The sequence below is a fragment of the Chaetodon trifascialis genome, chromosome 19, assembly GCF_039877785.1.
Source record: "Chaetodon trifascialis isolate fChaTrf1 chromosome 19, fChaTrf1.hap1, whole genome shotgun sequence".
NCBI classification, from domain to species: domain Eukaryota; kingdom Metazoa; phylum Chordata; class Actinopteri; order Chaetodontiformes; family Chaetodontidae; genus Chaetodon; species Chaetodon trifascialis.
The window spans coordinates 17,976,981-17,994,639 of NC_092074.1; the positions used below are offsets into that span (position 1 = coordinate 17,976,981).

Genomic DNA, 17,659 nt, shown 5'->3' on the forward strand with positions numbered 1-17,659 from the left:
TAAATCGCCTAACGGCACCAGGAAAGCTCACTCGTTGACACGTTATATCTCGTTTGTATAATTTACAGAAAAAATAAAAAATAAAAAAAGTGTAAAAATGACAGTTCATGTTTTATTAGGGGTTGTGGACCCGGCTACTTGCTGGACGTGACAGGACCACTTCTTTCTTCTTCTTCTTATTTTTTGGCCGGTTACTAGGCAACCACCGGGGACTCCGGGAAGTTTACTGGTCCCAACAAAAAAAAAATATGTGGCATGTTATGACTTAACATGCCACAATTTTTTATTCCACAAAACACCAGAAAAGCAGCAAACGAGAATATATGTGTTCATTTGTGACCTTTAAAGTTATTGTTATGAAACCTTTTTGACAGAGAGTGGCTGTTCACACCTGTTTTCAGTCTTCATATTGAAGCCGTATCATGCTAACCGCTAGCTAGCTTAGCATGGTGGCCCACATCCGACCTACAGAATATTAATGGATTCAGAAATTGCATGCAACAGTGTTACTCACCAGTGGAGGAAGACCAGTCCGAAGACCGTCCCAAAATGTCTGCAAGTCATAGTTCACCGGAAAACAGAACCGAGCGACCCTCCCCCTCATCCTCCCTCCTCCGTGGGGACTCAGAGAGGTAACACCGGGCCGGGACATTGACGAAGATTGTTTATCAGACGCAAGATGCGTCACTTAGGTTTATTTTCGTTGACCAGTTGTTGTTCTGAGTCTGAAGTTATTGTTTGCTTTCTGGTACCCTGAAGAGGAGTTTTTAGCCCCATTAAGGACTGATTCATCGTGGGTTTTGTATTGAGCACCCCGTTGGTGGGGGTCTGAGACCATTTTCTAGTTATGAGAAGATTTTCCATGTTTTTATGAGTCTGTTCACACTGCCTCATAAAAATAACATTATTTTTGTAAGAAAGTGAAAATGTTCAACAATAATAGGCTAATTAGAGCTAAATAAAAGTATTTTTTATTTGAAAGTCCAGCCCTGACAATGCTGAGACAAATCAGGCCCTTGGTTAAAGCTCACGGAGGACCCCTGGCTTATTCCTCCAGCTGCTCTAACTAAAAATGCTGGTTATACACAAAGTGCGCCTGAACCATAATGCAAGCCAAACTTGTAATTTAAAAAAAAAAAAAAAAAAAAAAAACTCCAGTGGGTGTTAATTCCCCTTTCTGCAACCAAAAGCCGACTGTTTATCTGGTAGGAATGTTCCACATGTGGTTTTCATCTGATAATGAATAAAATTTGACTTCGTAGAATTTGGCCCTGCAGCAGAAGTGAAGGTGTGGTTGAAGCACCCCAAACTCAGAGGAGGGGGTCAGCTCTGACATCAGTGGGACGAGGAATGGAGAAAAATGTGTCCCACACCCCAAAGCTCCAGCCAGCAGAGAGAGAGGGTTTTATACTTTTCACTGAAGCACGGGTGTGGCTGTGTAGTCTTCAGTCGTCTTTTTGGGGATTTTCTGACTCATAGCTTTTCTCTTCTGACGAGGATTCATGATTGGCTTCGCTCTCCATGAGGACAGGGCAGGTATATTGTGATTTCTCATAGCTCTGGACAATGTTTTCATTTGTTTAACCTTTATTTAATAATACATCTTCCATTCACTTGTAATGAGAAAATATGATTTACCTTTTTTTCCCGTACTTTCATTTTGCCACTCCAGCTCACTTCACAGCCAACACAGCCACAGCTGTCATCGCCACTGCCTCACACAAACAGCCAGGTTTATTGGACTGCGCAGGCTTTTGCATATTCCTCCTCAGCGGGAAGCACCGTGTTTCTACATGAATGAACATAGCTGAGTTGTCAGAAGGCTGAATGGTGAGAGAGGCTCAATCTGTATTACACAGGAAAGGAAGCTGCTCTTTGATACCAGTGGCATGCAGAGCTGTGTCCAATTCTGTAAGAGACTCGGTGAGCACAAGACAGAATTTCATTCCTCTCGTTTAAAGTGGCGTCAGATGCATAGTGTACTGAGTTATGCAAGACCACAATGAAAAAAAATCTGTCTTTGTGTAACACGTACCCCAGAGAAACAGACATAAAACTGGTAAACCGTTTGACTGATGATCCAAAAACATAAAAGGGGAAAAAATGGATCTTGCATAATGTCATGTGCATGTAAACAAACTGTACAAAGCATAGCTTATAAGCATAGTTGCAGCATGTTGCAGGTCCTTTGTAACAGTCTTTTCATTGCCTTCTCTTTTGTCAATGGCTGATAGAGAAATGTCTGGTATGCTGGTGGCAGCTGAAGTCCAGAGAAGCCCAGAAGAAACAGGGAGGAGTCTGCTAGTCCTGGACCGAGCTCTTTGGTCCAAGATTCAGAGACAGAGAATGTTTGGAAGTGTCTTCACATTGTCCTGTAAACAGTTAGTGCACATGCAGATCTTGCTGTAGGCAGAATTACTGGAAATCAAAGCGTTTCCGTCTATTCTTGGTTAGTTCGGTGATTAAAATGTCATTAATTTTCAGTCTGCCGGTGCCGTTTTCTGTCGATACAAAGGCTGGAGCTGGAGCTTCCCCCTCTACAAATTAAGTCTGTCTGCCTCAGAGAAAAGTGGCAGATTAAGGGGTACTCATGCAGTCTCTGGCAGTGAAGACTGGGAACCCATGCCTGTCCTCACACCTGTATGCAGCACACACACGCACATCACACTCTGCCTGTCAATGCTGTGAAGTTCAGCCTTTGTGAATCTTCCTCCTATGTGTCAGTAAGCGTGTGCCAGTGGCAGACCTGCTGTCCCTCCGCCTCTTTCATCTCTGTCCAGTGGGCCTGCTGCTCCTCGCTGGAGCTGTTGAGGCCCAGGGAGACCCAGCCCAGCCTCTCCCTGGGCCTCATGCTGCTCCGGCGGCAGAACACCGACAGCACCAGCGACACCTCGGACAGCTGGAAGAGCGCCACCTGGAACACGAACGTCTCCTTGTAGGTGGGGTTGGGCTGACCGCGGCATACGGCCGTCTTACACTTGGACATCTCTTTCCCTTTGGAGTCCAGCATGGTCAGCTTCACGTAGGTGTCTGAAAGGAGGTGTGGGAGAGTGGAGAGAGAGTGCCATCAAGTGGTGGGATATCAGTACTGCAACAAATATTAGATATCAAATTGCATGCATTCGGTACGCGTTTCTCTTGTGCTTAAATCAAAGAGCAGTTTAAACCTCAGAAGCAGAGCAACATCTGGAAATAAACCCAAATTCTGGTCTCAGCAAAGACAGGGATTGAAGTTCAGTGCTGTCTATTAGAATATGTGTTTTTTTAAAGGGCCAGTTCACAAAAAACAATTAAAAGTATGTTTTCTCAGTCAGCAGTTACTGGTGTCTAGCCATGATGATAGTTTCTGTTTTTTGCCCAGGATTTTGAAATATCTCTGAGATTTTCTGATTCTTTTCTGTCGTTTATAGCATTAAAAACAACATTTTTAAACAATCAGAAGAAATGTATCTGAATAATCCAGACATCAGTGTGGACAGTTTTCAACCAGACTCCTTCCTACCAAGAAAAAGAGAGCACCATAAAGAGGACAAAAAATTATTCATTTATCAATTTTGGACTCTGGATCGGTACATGAATCAGTGACGTCAGTCCGATATCTTATGAGTGAATCATGTAAACACCTGATACTGATGTTAGATCTGATCAGTCCCAACTCTAGTTTCATTGTTTATTTACACACTGCTGGAACTTCATCCAAAACAATTCATGCAGGATTCTGGGCTTTGAACCTATAACAAAGACATATTTCAAAGACTTCTAACATTGATTACCAAAAGATTACAAGTGATTCACTGCTGACTTACCTCTCATGATATAAAGCTGGCCCCCTACAAAGTGTTTTATACAGCAGAACAGACCATCTGAGGCACACACCACAGCACAGCACACAAGGTTGGAAAGAAGAAAGAGAGGAAGCAGTCAGAGTTCAAGTGAAAGATTGTGATACACAGCAGAAGGTCACCTTTTATGGGAACTCTGTTCAGCAGCAAATGCTTCAGCATCATGGCTCTAATCTCTTCGGTTATTAAAAAGCTGGCGCTGTTGCCAGGAAACATTTAAATGTAATGGTGCGCAATTCCCTTTTGTTACATGCTACTTGAGAGTCTGGTTTGCCTGAACAACTGCCTTGAGTATCAGCACATTACAAGGAGAATTTCACTGGCACAAAACCCAAAAGCTGAAAGGACTCAACACGAAGCTTTTGTACGTACTGACGGGTTTATCAGACGCTGTGGTTTTGAAGTGGCATCCCTGGATGACCTCAGCTGACAACTGTCCCGTGGCAGAGTTGTAAATGAGACCCAGGAGGATCTCTGGCAAAGAAGAATCTTCAGTAGAGCGATAGGACAGAGCTCCTGCACTGCGAGACACACTCACCAGAGAGCCGCAACCCTGGCAGAGATGACACGCACACACACGGACATACTCAAAGAAAGAAAGCATCAGCGGGGTTTTTATACTTTGTACACACTCCAAAAAAGAGAGCATTCCAAGGTAGTTTGGCCTTCACTGCAGAAGATAACCAGGGCAAAATTGGCTGCAGCATCTCTTATCTTAAATGGGTATTTTCCACTGTTTTATGGTTTCATAGACCAAAAAAACTAATTAATTATTGAGAAAATAAGAAGAAGATTAATCAGTTAATAATGCTGACATGAATCAATAATGAAAGTAGTCCTTAGTTGAAGCCCTAGACTAATCTGCAATTGAATGAAACAGCTCTGCAGTTGCTATCTTTATTGTATGCAATATCCCAAAGCCTCAGAGAGAGCTGTGCACAGTGCGGGATATAAATGCACAAAGTGTTCTCACTGTAAGTTCAGAGCCTGGCTCCAGGGTGACAGGTAGAGCGATCTTGCCCTGCAGGTTGAGCTTAGTCAGGTAGAACACCTTCTCTCCCAGGACCTTCTCTTTTTTCATCCGCCTGATGCTGTACAGGCGGAAGCGAACAGCGTAGTCCCCCAGAGCCTCCTGTTCCACCCTGGAGAACTTGAACGTTTCCGTGAACACGGGACACGGGCCCTTCTGCACGCCGGTCTTGGCCCGTTGTTTCTTGGTGGGCAGCAGGACCAGGTGGACCTGCCACGCGATGTTGCCCGTCTGTTTGAGAGCAGGAATGTCTGTTGCCGCCGTGACAGTGACGGCCAAATACTGCTCACTGGAGTCGTACTCGAAGGCGACGTCCAGCGTGCCGTATTTGGCGAGCGGCTCTGGCTCGTAGGCTGTGGGGAGCTGAGGACCGGAGCCATCCTGAATGGAAGAGAGAATGAGAGGAATGGTGAAGGGGAATCTAAGGTGTTCATCAACCGTCATCAACTTCCTCCTATTCCTGAGGTCACTTAATGTACCTTTGTCTCATACAGACGTGGGTCAAAAGATAGCTCTCTGGCACTGATTGTCTGTTTAAAGCTTGTAGGTGTTTACGTCTCAATCAAAATAACAGAAACAAAAGACATAGTTTGATGACGGCGTGAAGTAGTGTGAGATCTTGGTAGTTGTTGTCTTCCTTGTCAAAGAACAGTCACTGCCAATGAAAATCTATCTGGCGTGACTCAAGCAGAGATCATGTTCACAGACGAGGTCGTGTATCAAAGTTTTATCGACGCTGCATTTAGTCACGACCGCCGATTTCCTTCCTCGCCCTCTGACGAGTCATCTGCTGTTTCCCTGAAAGTTACAGCACGACATGACAAAACAAAATTATACCTAAAATTACAGATTCCTCAGGGTTTGGAGACTGATGGAAACATTTAGGATAATATAAAAAGATAACAGTCATCACCTGTGAGTGTAACTGACACTGTTACAGAAGCAGCATTTGTACAGTGAACAGGTTGTCCGGTTACAGTAGTATACTGGTAATAATGATGATTTAAGGTATGAAGAGAATTGTCATGTGCTGCTTAAGGACTCAGAAAGGGGAACATTCAGTGACTCTGATCCCACCTCTGGTCCCAGCACAGCTGTGCTGTCACTGGGTATGTCCTCCTCACAGCCTTTGTTGAGGTAGCTCTCAGTGTCCTGGTCCACGCTGGCCTCGCTGGAGCAGCGGGGGCTGTCACAGCGCTGTGGGGACGACCCCCTCCTGACCCCTCGCTCGGGGCGGGAACGGGAGGACGCCCGCGCCGCCGAGCCCTCGTCCTGGTACGGGGGAGGCTTGTGCTCGCTGAAGGAGGAATCTTTCTTTATTCTCTGGATGCTGTTGGCTGTTTTCACGACAGTAACAGAGAGAGATACAGTAGCAGTAATGTGATATGAAAGGTGCGTCACTGGAGACGTACTGTGCTCTGTGCTCATTAGGTATGCAACATACAGTCTACCGCAGAGTCAAGCCACTGTCTTAAACTGTGCCGGCCCCACAGGCCGAGAGTCCAGCCTTCCAAACTAAAATGGCCAAGAGTTGTTTAAACTCAGAGATGTAAATCATATTTCATGTAATGATGCATCCAACAAAACATCTGGCATCTTGAGTTTGAATATTTTACTGTGTGTAATCATCACGTAGTATCATTTAAGTAAATGTTTGTATGTTTCATATGCATCATATCAACGTGAATCTTTTTATGTGATGTGTTTTGTGCTCTTTGATTATTATGATCCAATCCACTGTGAGCGTGTCTTGTGTGTTTTGTAACCTCTGTGTTGTGTGTTCTACAGTGTGTGTGCTGCTGTTAACACGGCCGGGGACCCTCCTGTAACTCTCTCCAGTTAAAATAAAACGATGTTTTCACATGAGTGCAGTACACGTGCACACGCTCACCCCGTTCGCTGGAGGCTTCGCTGCTGTAGCCTCCCTGCTCAGTGGACTGTTTGCGTTTGTTGCTCCACACAGAGGTGGTGTTCTGCTGGGCCACAGCCTCGGGGTCTTTGTCTTCCTCGCTGTCTGATAAAACTCCCTCTGGACAGGACACAGACTGTGGGTCAAACACTACATTTATCTCATGAATCATAATATGTGCAGCCTTTAATGCAGCAGATGAGAGCAAAGATGAAGATGCTTGAAAAGCGGCACACAGCACTGGAAAGGTTCAGTTTGAGAGTCTGAAAGCAAGAGGAGAAGAAGAGACCCAGGCGGGGGCCGAGAAGCAGCACACCATCTAACCTTGTTTGCCTTTCTTTTTCTTTTTGCCTTTCTTCCCTTTTGCCTTCTTTTTCTCCACATCCGGTGTTTCCTCCAATTTCTTCGAACCCCTCTTTGCCCCTTTCCCCTTCTTCTTGTCTGACTTTTTCTTTTTAACTGCGGAGGAAGACTTAGACACCTCCTCCTCCTCATCATCATCTCCCTCTCTCTCGAGGCCGTCCTCCATCGCCTCCTCTTCTTCGCCCTCTTCTTTTTGCTTTGCCTGCTCTGGTAAGCTGCTTTCGGCCTCTGGACCAGGTGACTGAGGAGGTTCATCGCAGTCATTGGCTCTTTGCTGAGCAGAGGATTGGTCTCCGCTGTCACTCGGCGTCCTGTCTTGTCCACTGTTCTCCGTTTCCCCCTCTGGCTCTCCATCTTTGGATTCCTCTTTGGTTTTACGCGACTTGGCCTCTTTCTCCAGCTGCTTCTCTCTCCTTTCTTTTCTCCTCTGCTCTCTCTTCGCCTGCAGCTCCATCTCCTCTTTCTTCCTCTTCTCTTCCTCCGCTAGCTCAGCTTCTGTCTTCTTAACTCGCCAGCATCCGTCCCTCCATTCCCACTCCAGCTGGCTCTGAGTGGACTCTGCCTCTGTAGTATCACTGCCCTGGTTAGTCTTCGAGGCTGTGGTGCCTGCTTCTGACTCTCTGGACATTTGCCACATGCTTTTATTGCTGGCTTTGCCTTCCTGTGCTGTGGAGCTCTGACCCAGCTCCTGGCTGCTGGTGTTCTCCCCCTCCTCCTCATCTTGCACCTTGTTGATGATAGTGGTGACCTGCTCGGTCAGCTGATCGCTGACAGCGTAAGTGACGTCGCTCACGGCGTTGGCCAGGTCATCCACGCGACTGGTGACTGAGTCCAAGATGGAGGAAATGTTGACAGATGGGAGGTTGTGCTGGAAGCTCTTGAAGAAGGCCATCTCTCAGCCGGGGATCCCGTCACCACGCTGACCGCTAGATTAGCTCATCAGAGGCGCTGACACGGACATGTGGTTGTTAGCAGGGTGTGGTGTCCGCATCGCAGCGTGTGCTGAGACCAACGCGTGCATGCACACACTAAACATGATGGCGACTGTAGAGGTTATGAGCTCTCTCACTCTAAAGTCTCATGCTCAAACATTAAAATATCATTTTTAGGAAGCAACCACAATCGAATGTACATTAATTTGTGAACTGGGACGGCAGCACTCCAAAAACACAAGACAATATCAAAACTGTGGTCTCAGTTTTTACACGTTTCCTTCTCATCCACCTTGTTTTTCCCCCGGTGCCGACCCCAGTGTTTTTCATACTGTTAATTATGCTTCCTTCCATCCTCCTCTGGCCCGTGACCTGGACATTGATCGAGGTCTGCCATCATTGAGGATGTTCCAGTCCTTTAAGTTAATTTTTTTTTACTCATATTCATAACAGATTCTCTATGCAAAGCTGTGCTCCCTTGTGTTTGTAGGTCTTTAATTCATATTAAGAGATATCATTGTTTATTGTGGCAAAAAGTCAGGATCTCCGCTACACAGATGGGTTGATTTCTTGTTCTCTATGAAAGGAGGGGGATACAATTCTTGTGGTTCATTAATGAAGGCTCATCAGCTGTTATCATTTTGGCAACACATCAATGTCACTCAGGAGAAATGTACGTTTTGCTCTGCATATGCATCTGAATATCAGTCTTAATGCAGCGCTGAAGATGGAAGATTAAATGTGGATCATAAAAACCTTAATTTCATGTTAGTAGATGTGGATTGTTGTTACTTTATAGATGCATGTTTTACAGTGATGCAGAGGTGTATTATCAAAGGATGTATCCAGTTTCTATTTAAGCCTGCAAGCCTGGTGTATGCGCTGCAAGCTGTCTTTTGCTTGGATTTGTTGTCATATGGGACACATGTCTGAGGATGAAAAACAACAAGGTGATCTTCAAGGTCTTCATATAAATCCAGAACAAGGCCAATAATCCTCCTAATGTGTGTGTGTGTTGAGTACCTGGCTGGTTGTTCTTATAGCCACTGAGCTGTGACAGATCGTCAGGACTCTCCACTGACAGCTTGTTGCTGAGGTAAAGAAAAAACAGAGCCATCAACGCCATGAAGGCTGCAATGGAAGACAGGACACCCAGAAGCTCAGGAGAGACTGAGGAGAAAGAGAACAGAAACAAAGGGAGAGGGAGGGAAGAGAGGAGACGGGGGAGGAAAAGGAGAGGCAGACAGAAAAGGAGAAATCCAAAATTAGACATCGACGAGCACAAGTAATACTGATTATGGAGGTATGTAACTTTCCAAAGCCAAGTCTTTAATTTTTAAGAAAAAAATGTCCCAATGGCTATAAATACAAAGAAACACAGATGGCTGCAAGCTAAAAAATAAAAAAAAGAAGCTAGTTTGAACTAAACACTTTTGAGGCTGTAAACAAGGCCACTTTGATTCCATGAATAACTCTGATGATCGGCATCTTATTTTGGAATCAACTCTTCAAATGCTGCCTTGTCAGGGGAGCATTAGCTGTTGTACTTTTAAACACTCAGTGGTTTTTCCACTTCAAAGGCATACCAGATACAATCTACAGCAGTGTATGTAGGCCAACCATACTTCATGTAACCATGCAGCCCTCTGCTGCTGATGCGCTATTTTTATGAGAGCCTCAAAGGGACTGTATCTTACTGAAACGTAGACTCAGTAAACCAGCCAAACCGCACTGGGCCTGCACTTGATAGGCTACAACACAGGCACACTGCAGTGCAATAACGGGAGAAAAGGAGAAGCCGGCGGACAATGAAGCATTAAGACCAAATGCCTCAGCAGAAAGGGCAGCTTATAAAATGAAGCACACCGCAAGAGGGGCTTTGTGATGTGAGGTGTATGAATTTTAAGTCAAAGTACTTGATCCCGCAATTATATGGACGTATTCAACAGTGAATCCCTCAGTATTTTATTAGAGACACCAACCCTAAAGGCTTTGCACACCCACACAGGTGTTTTCAACTGACCGTTCACCAAACCCCTCCCCTGAACAACGAGTGTCAAATCGTAGCGTAGCAACTGCAGGCAGGCCTGTCAGGCTTTGGGTTTCTCCACATGTTCAGGCAGTGAATATGGAGCTTTAGAGCAACACTCTGCACTTCAAGAGTCGTGAGGGAGGTGTTTGTTAAACCGAGACGCAAAAACAAAACTGTAAGCGAGGGTTTTATTTTGCTCTCATACACGCTTAGCTGCAAAAGTTAGCATGCCTGGCTAACTAGCTTACTACCAACAGTCAGTACATCATTTACTAACTGCATTAGTTTGTGTTGCTACAGGTCACACTGGAAAAAGGCCCGTTGAGGACGAGCTCTCCACTCTGCAGTGTTTTCTCACTGTGTGGAAGCCGATCCCGGAGGCTATCAGGCTTGCTCCATATTGGATAGGCCTACTGTTTGAATATATGTATAAGCAATAACCCAAAAATCAGACTTCTGTGTTGCAACATTAGCATCCATTTGGAGTTATGTTTCTGACAAACTGATGACTGTTTGTCCAGTATTGATTGTCCTTTAAGCCTCCAGCATTGCCTGAGTGAAATATCTGATCCTGTAGCAGCAACATGCTCCACTACGCTCACCAGCTAGTCCCTGACTTTTAACTGATTGGTCATTGAACATGGAGTCATGTTCAGAGGGTTTATCAGAGGTTTGTGTCTGGAAACGACATTGGTGAGAACAGTGAGAGTGAGCAGTCACATTATAGTCGCCAAAACAATGAGCTAAGAGATGCTAAAATGGGACTGCAGAATCGCACAGTAATCCTCGGCGGGTTCATCACTATCTGTGGTTAAACAGCTCCAGCTGAAATTGGCAGTTAATTATTTGAATGACAGCTAATTAATAGGGAACTATTTTGGCAACCACAGATGACAAAACTGAAAAAAGATGAAACTGACATTTTATAGAACAAACATTTAAGATGAATCAATGATGAAAACATTTGTTCGTTGCAGCCCTATGTACAAAAACAAAGACATAAAACGGCAGTGCGTTTAAGGCCAATGCGTCTGGTGAAGCAGACACGGCCCAAATGTCGGAGCATGTGGTCTGTAGCAGGTGCTCATTTCAGAAACAACCACCATCACCAGTCACAGATCAGCAGTGTGAATCCTCGCATCTCCCTGAAAGCACAAACGAGAGCGGAGGAGAGAAAAGCAGAAGCACAGTTTCTCAAACCTCCTGACTACAGACTGAACTTATGGACGGACTCGTTTCACCATGGAAACAGGCAGAGACCACTGCAGCCTGACAGCCAGTGCTGCTGCAGCCTGCCAAAATGATGAATGCTAAACCCCCCCCAAGAATGGCAAGAGAAGTAGGAGAGAGATACGAGAGCGTTGTGGCAGCAGAGGCTTACCTTCTCTAAGTGAATATCCTCTTTAAAGCCAGCTGTTCCCAAAAAGCACTATCAGTGCTTCTGTTGCTATACATAGTAAATGATCTAAGAAGAGGGGAAAACAAAGTTATCCGGCTCTGAAGTAATCCGACATGTAATAAATCCCTCACACTTAGTCCGGTCCAGCACTTGCCAGGCTTACGTATCAACTCTCACTGCTGACAGTTGTGTTGATTGAGGCAGAATGACCTCTGCAGCCACGGGCGCAGCAGCCTCCTGTCCAAGTGAACAGCTTATGGCCCCGTGCCCCGGGCCGTGATGACACCTCATACATGGCCCTGTTCTGTAAATGTCAACGACAGCTGAATAATTTAGACACCTGAGGAAACCCGATCCCTGCGTCGATGTACGCTGGAAAGTGGAACGGGAGCGAGCCGGCCGTTGAAACAGCTCCCCCCGCTATCAGTTATTTTTAATATAATACCCGTCATTCTCAGGAAAGTCTGATATTTCTCTTAACAGCAAAGCAGATTAAGTGGTTTTTTTTTTCCTTCTCAGTCACTTTCACCCTATCCCATCTTCTCTGAGTGTGTGCGTGTGCAATTTGTGTGCCTGAGCAGAATAAACAAGAAAATATAACGAAATAAATCTGTTTTTTTCAGCATGTGAACTGAGGCTGAACTCAGGACTCTGAACTGAGCCTCGGGATTCAGTCTGCTTTCTTTTTTTTTAACGTACTGACTAATAAACATGAAAACGCAGCCACTGAAGCATTCAATGTAAAAACATCGAATCAATAATAATCATTTAGATGAAACGTTTTCAAACAAACAAAGGGATGATTCCGTCATGTGTCTACATCTTTGGGACGCAAGACAGAAACACATCATCTCATTTCCTCGTGGTGAGCATTAACCTTCATTAATCTATTCATGTAATTACTCGTCCCACTTTTGGGGTTTTACAGCAGTGCGTACGTAACTTGGCTGTAGTTTATAGGGCATGCTTGTTTAAAAAGTAGGTAGGCAATCTGGAAATGTTGCTTACACATGGACCTCCGATACGAAACAAAACCTGCGAGCTGAATAAATCATGAACACACAGCTGCCTTCTTTTGCTGAAGTGAGCCAAAACTTGATATGCCATGCATAATTCACACAGACATTATGCTTTCTGAGGTCTATATAGAGACACACCAAACTTCAGCTGAAATTCACAGGAACAAGGGAGGTTGAGAGCTAAATATTTGGACATAGCAATCAGCCGCGCTTTTAAAGCGATGTGGTGGAAAACAGCCGAGCATGCACGTCATTAAACAAACAAAACACACGCACAAAAATGTACTCTTGTGCTGACTGAGACACAAAAGTGCAGGGGCACGCTGGGCCGTAACGTGGCCTTACCTCGTCTGGCACAGATGAGCTCATGGACACCACAGTTCCTCCCCCCTCCTGGTAGAGAGAGAGAGAGAGAGAGATGAAGAGTTGAGAGTCCGAGGTTAAAATATGATTCCATGTGATGAAGAAACATATGTTCAGCCTCAGGTTACTCAGGCTGCCAGATGGTTATGCCAAGAAATATAAAAGTGAGTCGCTGGTACCAGATGAGAAAACTCATAATCAGAGTGAACTTAAATGCACCATGAGAGGGAGATACTTGAGAAAAAAGCATAGAGGTAGATCAGAAGATTAATACCACTTTTTTATTTGTCCATTAAATGTAAACCTGGACAGTTAGCCAGTTAGCTTAGCGCAAACTAGACTGGAAGCAGGTAGTAACAGCTGGCTGAGGACTATTTCTCAGCTGTGTTCATTATTGAGCCTTGGGGTGGTCGTAAGTAAACTTTTCTTAACTTCAGACAGAAACAAGCTAAATGTTCCTACTCCTTCCAGTCTCTATGCTAAGCTAAGCTAACGTCTCCTGGTTCAGGCCTCAAAGGAGGCTAGCAAATAAGAACATTTCCCAAAATGCTGAGCTATTCCTTTCAAATATTATGTACACTCAGGGGTAATCAAAATAACTCTGAATAAATAAATAAATGAATACACTGTAAGCTACCATCTCCACAGCAGCACTACCTCCTGTTACAATGGATTCAAATATCTCACTCCAAATGGGCCAAAGCTGTGCTGAAGCCCATCAGTGTCATTAATTATTCATACTAAATGCAGCGATTAGTACTTCAATGTGTCTTTCATTAGATCGAAAGTAATAATTTTGTTATAGTCAGTGCTGTAGTTAGGTTTGTTGAGTCAAGACTCCCAAAATGAAAGACTATAATTGTTTCAATGTTTGGATGTTATTTATTAACTTTATTGAAGTTTCTTAAAAGTGTACTTCAACAAATCTTTTTATATTATCTGGAAATGTTTTTAAGATTTTACGATTTTCACTCAGTTAATGGGACATTTTTACATCACATTTTTGTTACCTTACCTGGTAATTATGACATATCAGTTATTTTAATCCCCACGAGGCCTAATAGGGAGGATTCTCTGCCTCACACACACAGAGGATACATGCAAACACATATTATCTGTCTTGGCTAAGCGACTCAGTATTTAATAATTTAGGTATCTACTAAGTTTCACACACAGATTTGGCTCTATAACAGTCTTTGCTTCTTGTTGTTTTGATCTAGAGAAACGATATTGTCCTCCCCTGAACTCTGAAAATGTAAACAAATCATCTGTGGACTTATTGTTCCAGTTCCCTCACATCAAGGACAGGCTGCTGAAAATGGTCTGAAGCGACAACTCGATGTCAGAGGGAAGAGAAAAAGCTCTGAAGCAGACTCTTCTTCTCTCATAGAGCAGACAAACCCTCTTGGGACCAATTCACTTAATGATAGAGAAACTCTTTGTTTGCTATTCTTGCAGAGACAAACGCTTGCCAAAATGTGGCAATCAGTAATACGCTTTCCATAAAATCCCTGATACTCTGACAAGAGAGATTTATACAGTCATAGGAGGATATTTTCAGTGTGTTCTTCTTCACTCATGTAAAGTTGTTTTACTTTCAAGCCATCATCATGATGCCAATTTAACGATAGTTTAAAGCAAAGCAGCAGTTGCAATTAAGTTATTTTTGGAGCATTTCTTCTATGTTTTGAATATCAGCGGATCTTCTGGCTTCTAGAACAAGCCGCATATTACTGAGCCACTTGTTTGTGTTGATTGTTTTAAAGTAAAACTGAAAATTTCAAACTGCAGCAATGCCTCTGTCCACGTCTACTGCATGTACTCCTCCACATAATGAATAACAATTAGATTTTGCATTATATCTTAAAACGTTTAACTACTTTTAGCCATAATAGGTCTTTCATTTTACAGTAAAGTCCATTCTGCACTGGATGATTGAAGTTCACACATCACATTGCAGTAAGTCGCACATATGGGATCATAAAACTCATGCTCCTACGTCCACATATTAAACTCAATAAGAAATAAGAAACGTTTCTCCTTTAGTAAATGAATATGAAAACAGCCTTCATGTGTCAATCATTGTACATGCATCATTCTGCATTATGAACTAAAAAAAAAAACTTTAAAGAACTTACAACTGCATTGATTCAAGAGATCCCTGATTACATTTTAGTCAAAATTAAAGTTTAAGATATAATATGACTCGTAAAAATGAGCCATTTAATCTACAGTTCGACTGTGAGTATGTGAAATGTGAATTCAGGATATATTCAGGTTGGTGCCTTGTACCGCTGGTGTCCATGGTGAGGCACTGCTAAAGTTATGAAACCGTACCCCGTCTCCCAGGTGTCACGGTGTGTCAACAAACACTGCTGCACGCATGGCTGCACGTGACACAGTCAGAACTGCGCCCGTAGCGGGACAACGGGCAAGGCACGCGCCTACTCCTCACTGGCTCCATACTTGCGTCACTGCTCGGCGATGTGTTCCGGTCACTTTCAGTAAAAACCTTGAGGAGCCACTTTTGTATCGTCGTGGGGTCTTTTATGTTGGCTGTGCACATTACCCGTGAAGACGAGGGAGGGCATCAGCGTCACGTGCAAAATCACAAAATAACGGTTTGACAACAGGGGAGTCGTTTATCAAACTCCAGCGATCTGTTTCATCGATGTTATTACACCATATTCATCCGCCAAGTAGCCGAACAGTAGCCTAACAAAGTAGTTTCCACGTTAAGTCGCCTGCCGTGATTTTCGGTTAAAGCCAAAGCATATATATATATTTATATATTTAGATAAATCGTTACACTGTCCTGCGTTAATCGGATATTTCACAAACGTCTTCAAACGGTTAATCAAAGCACGGGGACTAGCTGTGCCACTGTCCACTTCAGCATCACTTCGCGGGGCCGAGAGAGCACGCGCGCATCCCATGAAGGGATCACAACATTCCTGCATCGGTGCGGGTGTCCGCACTTCAGCATCAGCCCCGCGCTGCTAGCTGTCCCAGCTCCGGAGCACTGCGGTACTCACGGCGACGCTTTTAAAATAAACTGGGTGGGAAAATAAGAGACTCGCTGAATGTAGAATGTGACTTTTTAACGGCACTCTCATTCTGCCCACAGCAAAGTTTCACACATGTCCCGCAGTACACCTGAGACCGAGTACTTACCGTCTATCGCCATGATGCTCCGTCCCGGACTCTACCAACTGTGGGGGGGGTGTAATGGAGGAGGGAGGTCATTCATGTGCCAGTGGACGGTGTGTGTGTGTGTGTGTGTGTGTGTGTGTGTGTGTGTGTGTGTGTGTGTGTGCGTGTGTGTGTGTGTGTGTGTGTGCGTGAGTGTGTGTGACGGGGAAGGATTGTGTAAGCATTTACTATTTCAATAACTCTATAAGATACTCAAGCTAAACACACGACATGTTAAAACAAGATAAGATAAGATAAGATAAGATAAGATAAGATAAGATAAGCCTTTATTGATTCCCAGAGGAGAAATTCAGTTGATTTAGCAACAAAAGTACGGGAAAAAGTACAAATAAATGGAGAAAGTGACATAAATAAATAAACAGCAAAAGGAAAAGGAAAAGTGACAGTGACGTGATCTAAATCTATTTTCTGTACAGTAACATTTGGTCCACCCCCCATGAAATGACAAGACAGTGCCACATATCAAACATCAGAAACATGAAGAAATACTTTAAGTCATGTTATTATTAGCATTATAATTACAAAACAAAAAGAAAGACATCAGTCATAACATTTTGCGTACATGTCAGGTATGTTTATGTACATTTCAAATAAATTGCATTGAATAGCAGAACAAAGAAAAAATGCTGCAAGACTAGAAGTCTTGGTGGTTAAAATAATCCTCATAATGGGTTTTTTTCCCTAATCTTGCGAGCTTTGTCAAAATAATTTCTGACTAATGTTTCCACTGTGAATATTTCAGAATTGTTCATGAGGCATTTTAGAGGTTTTGCAAAGTAGCTCTCCCAGACAAGATATTTCAGAAGAAAGAGGACAAAACAGAGCATTTTTTCCCAAATGGTTTGTTTTCTTACAATGATGAAATACATATTTTTTACAAGGATCTCAAAGTTGACTTCACATACAGTATTTAGCATTGCGTTCATGTGATCACAAGACATGAAATATCACCTGTAATCATCAGATAGTAGATAAATCAGTCTGTGCAGTTGTTACCACTGCTATTGTTTGCAGCATCACTGTCCTGTGAGAACCATGTAAACAAAACAATATCAGTACAGTATTTATGTTTATGCCCTCGCACACCCTCTTCAACATGGTGGCAGAGAGGAAGCCTGTGCTGGGTGTTGTCCCTAAAATCCAGAGAGCATGTTGTTGACACTGTCCACAGCAGGAAAAACTTGCTTTTGAAAAGCAACTAACTGTGATTAACGAAATGAAAGTGATTCACCTAAAGCCACCTGAGTTCTGAGTTCTGATGAAGGCCTGAGTCCCAGGAAGCCTATGCTGGGTGTTTTCCCAGAAACGCATAAAAGCACTGCGTTGACAGTTCACAGCAGGAAGAACTTGCTTTTAAAAAAGTAATGGACTGCATCTGTCATACTTTCAAGCCTTGCATCAAGAGTCTAGTGGAGAGACCTTAAACCATGTTGCACTGAAGACCACACCTCAAAAAGTCATGTAGAAGCAGGTATTTGTCATATCCACTGCTATTATATGCTAGATATTTGAGGATTATCATGTACATCTAATCAATTTTCTTTTTAAAGAATTATG

General features: G+C 43.6%; 1 protein-coding gene across 3 annotated transcripts; it reads right to left on the minus strand.

Moving 5' to 3' along the window:
• Window positions 1–732: 732 nt before the first annotated feature.
• syt14b (synaptotagmin XIVb) lies at window positions 733–16,134 on the minus strand. Of its 3 annotated transcripts, XM_070986749.1 has the most exons (9): window positions 16,064–16,134; window positions 12,872–12,919; window positions 9,100–9,246; window positions 6,764–6,901; window positions 5,950–6,209; window positions 4,816–5,253; window positions 4,215–4,395; window positions 3,807–3,863; window positions 733–3,030 (listed from the first exon to the last, which is right to left on the minus strand). In XM_070986749.1, the coding sequence occupies exons 1-9, from the start codon at window positions 16,074–16,076 to the stop codon at window positions 2,714–2,716; spliced, it is 1,599 nt and encodes a 532-aa protein (XP_070842850.1). In that variant the 5' UTR covers window positions 16,077–16,134; the 3' UTR covers window positions 733–2,713. The 3 variants fall into 3 exon arrangements, with proteins under 3 accessions (XP_070842850.1, XP_070842849.1, XP_070842851.1); XM_070986748.1 differs by lacking the exons at window positions 9,100–9,246; window positions 12,872–12,919; window positions 16,064–16,134 and adding an exon at window positions 7,106–9,086; XM_070986750.1 differs by lacking the exons at window positions 733–3,030; window positions 3,807–3,863; window positions 4,215–4,395; ... (2 more) ...; window positions 12,872–12,919; window positions 16,064–16,134 and adding exons at window positions 5,529–5,670; window positions 7,106–9,086.
• Window positions 16,135–17,659: the final 1,525 nt, after the last annotated feature.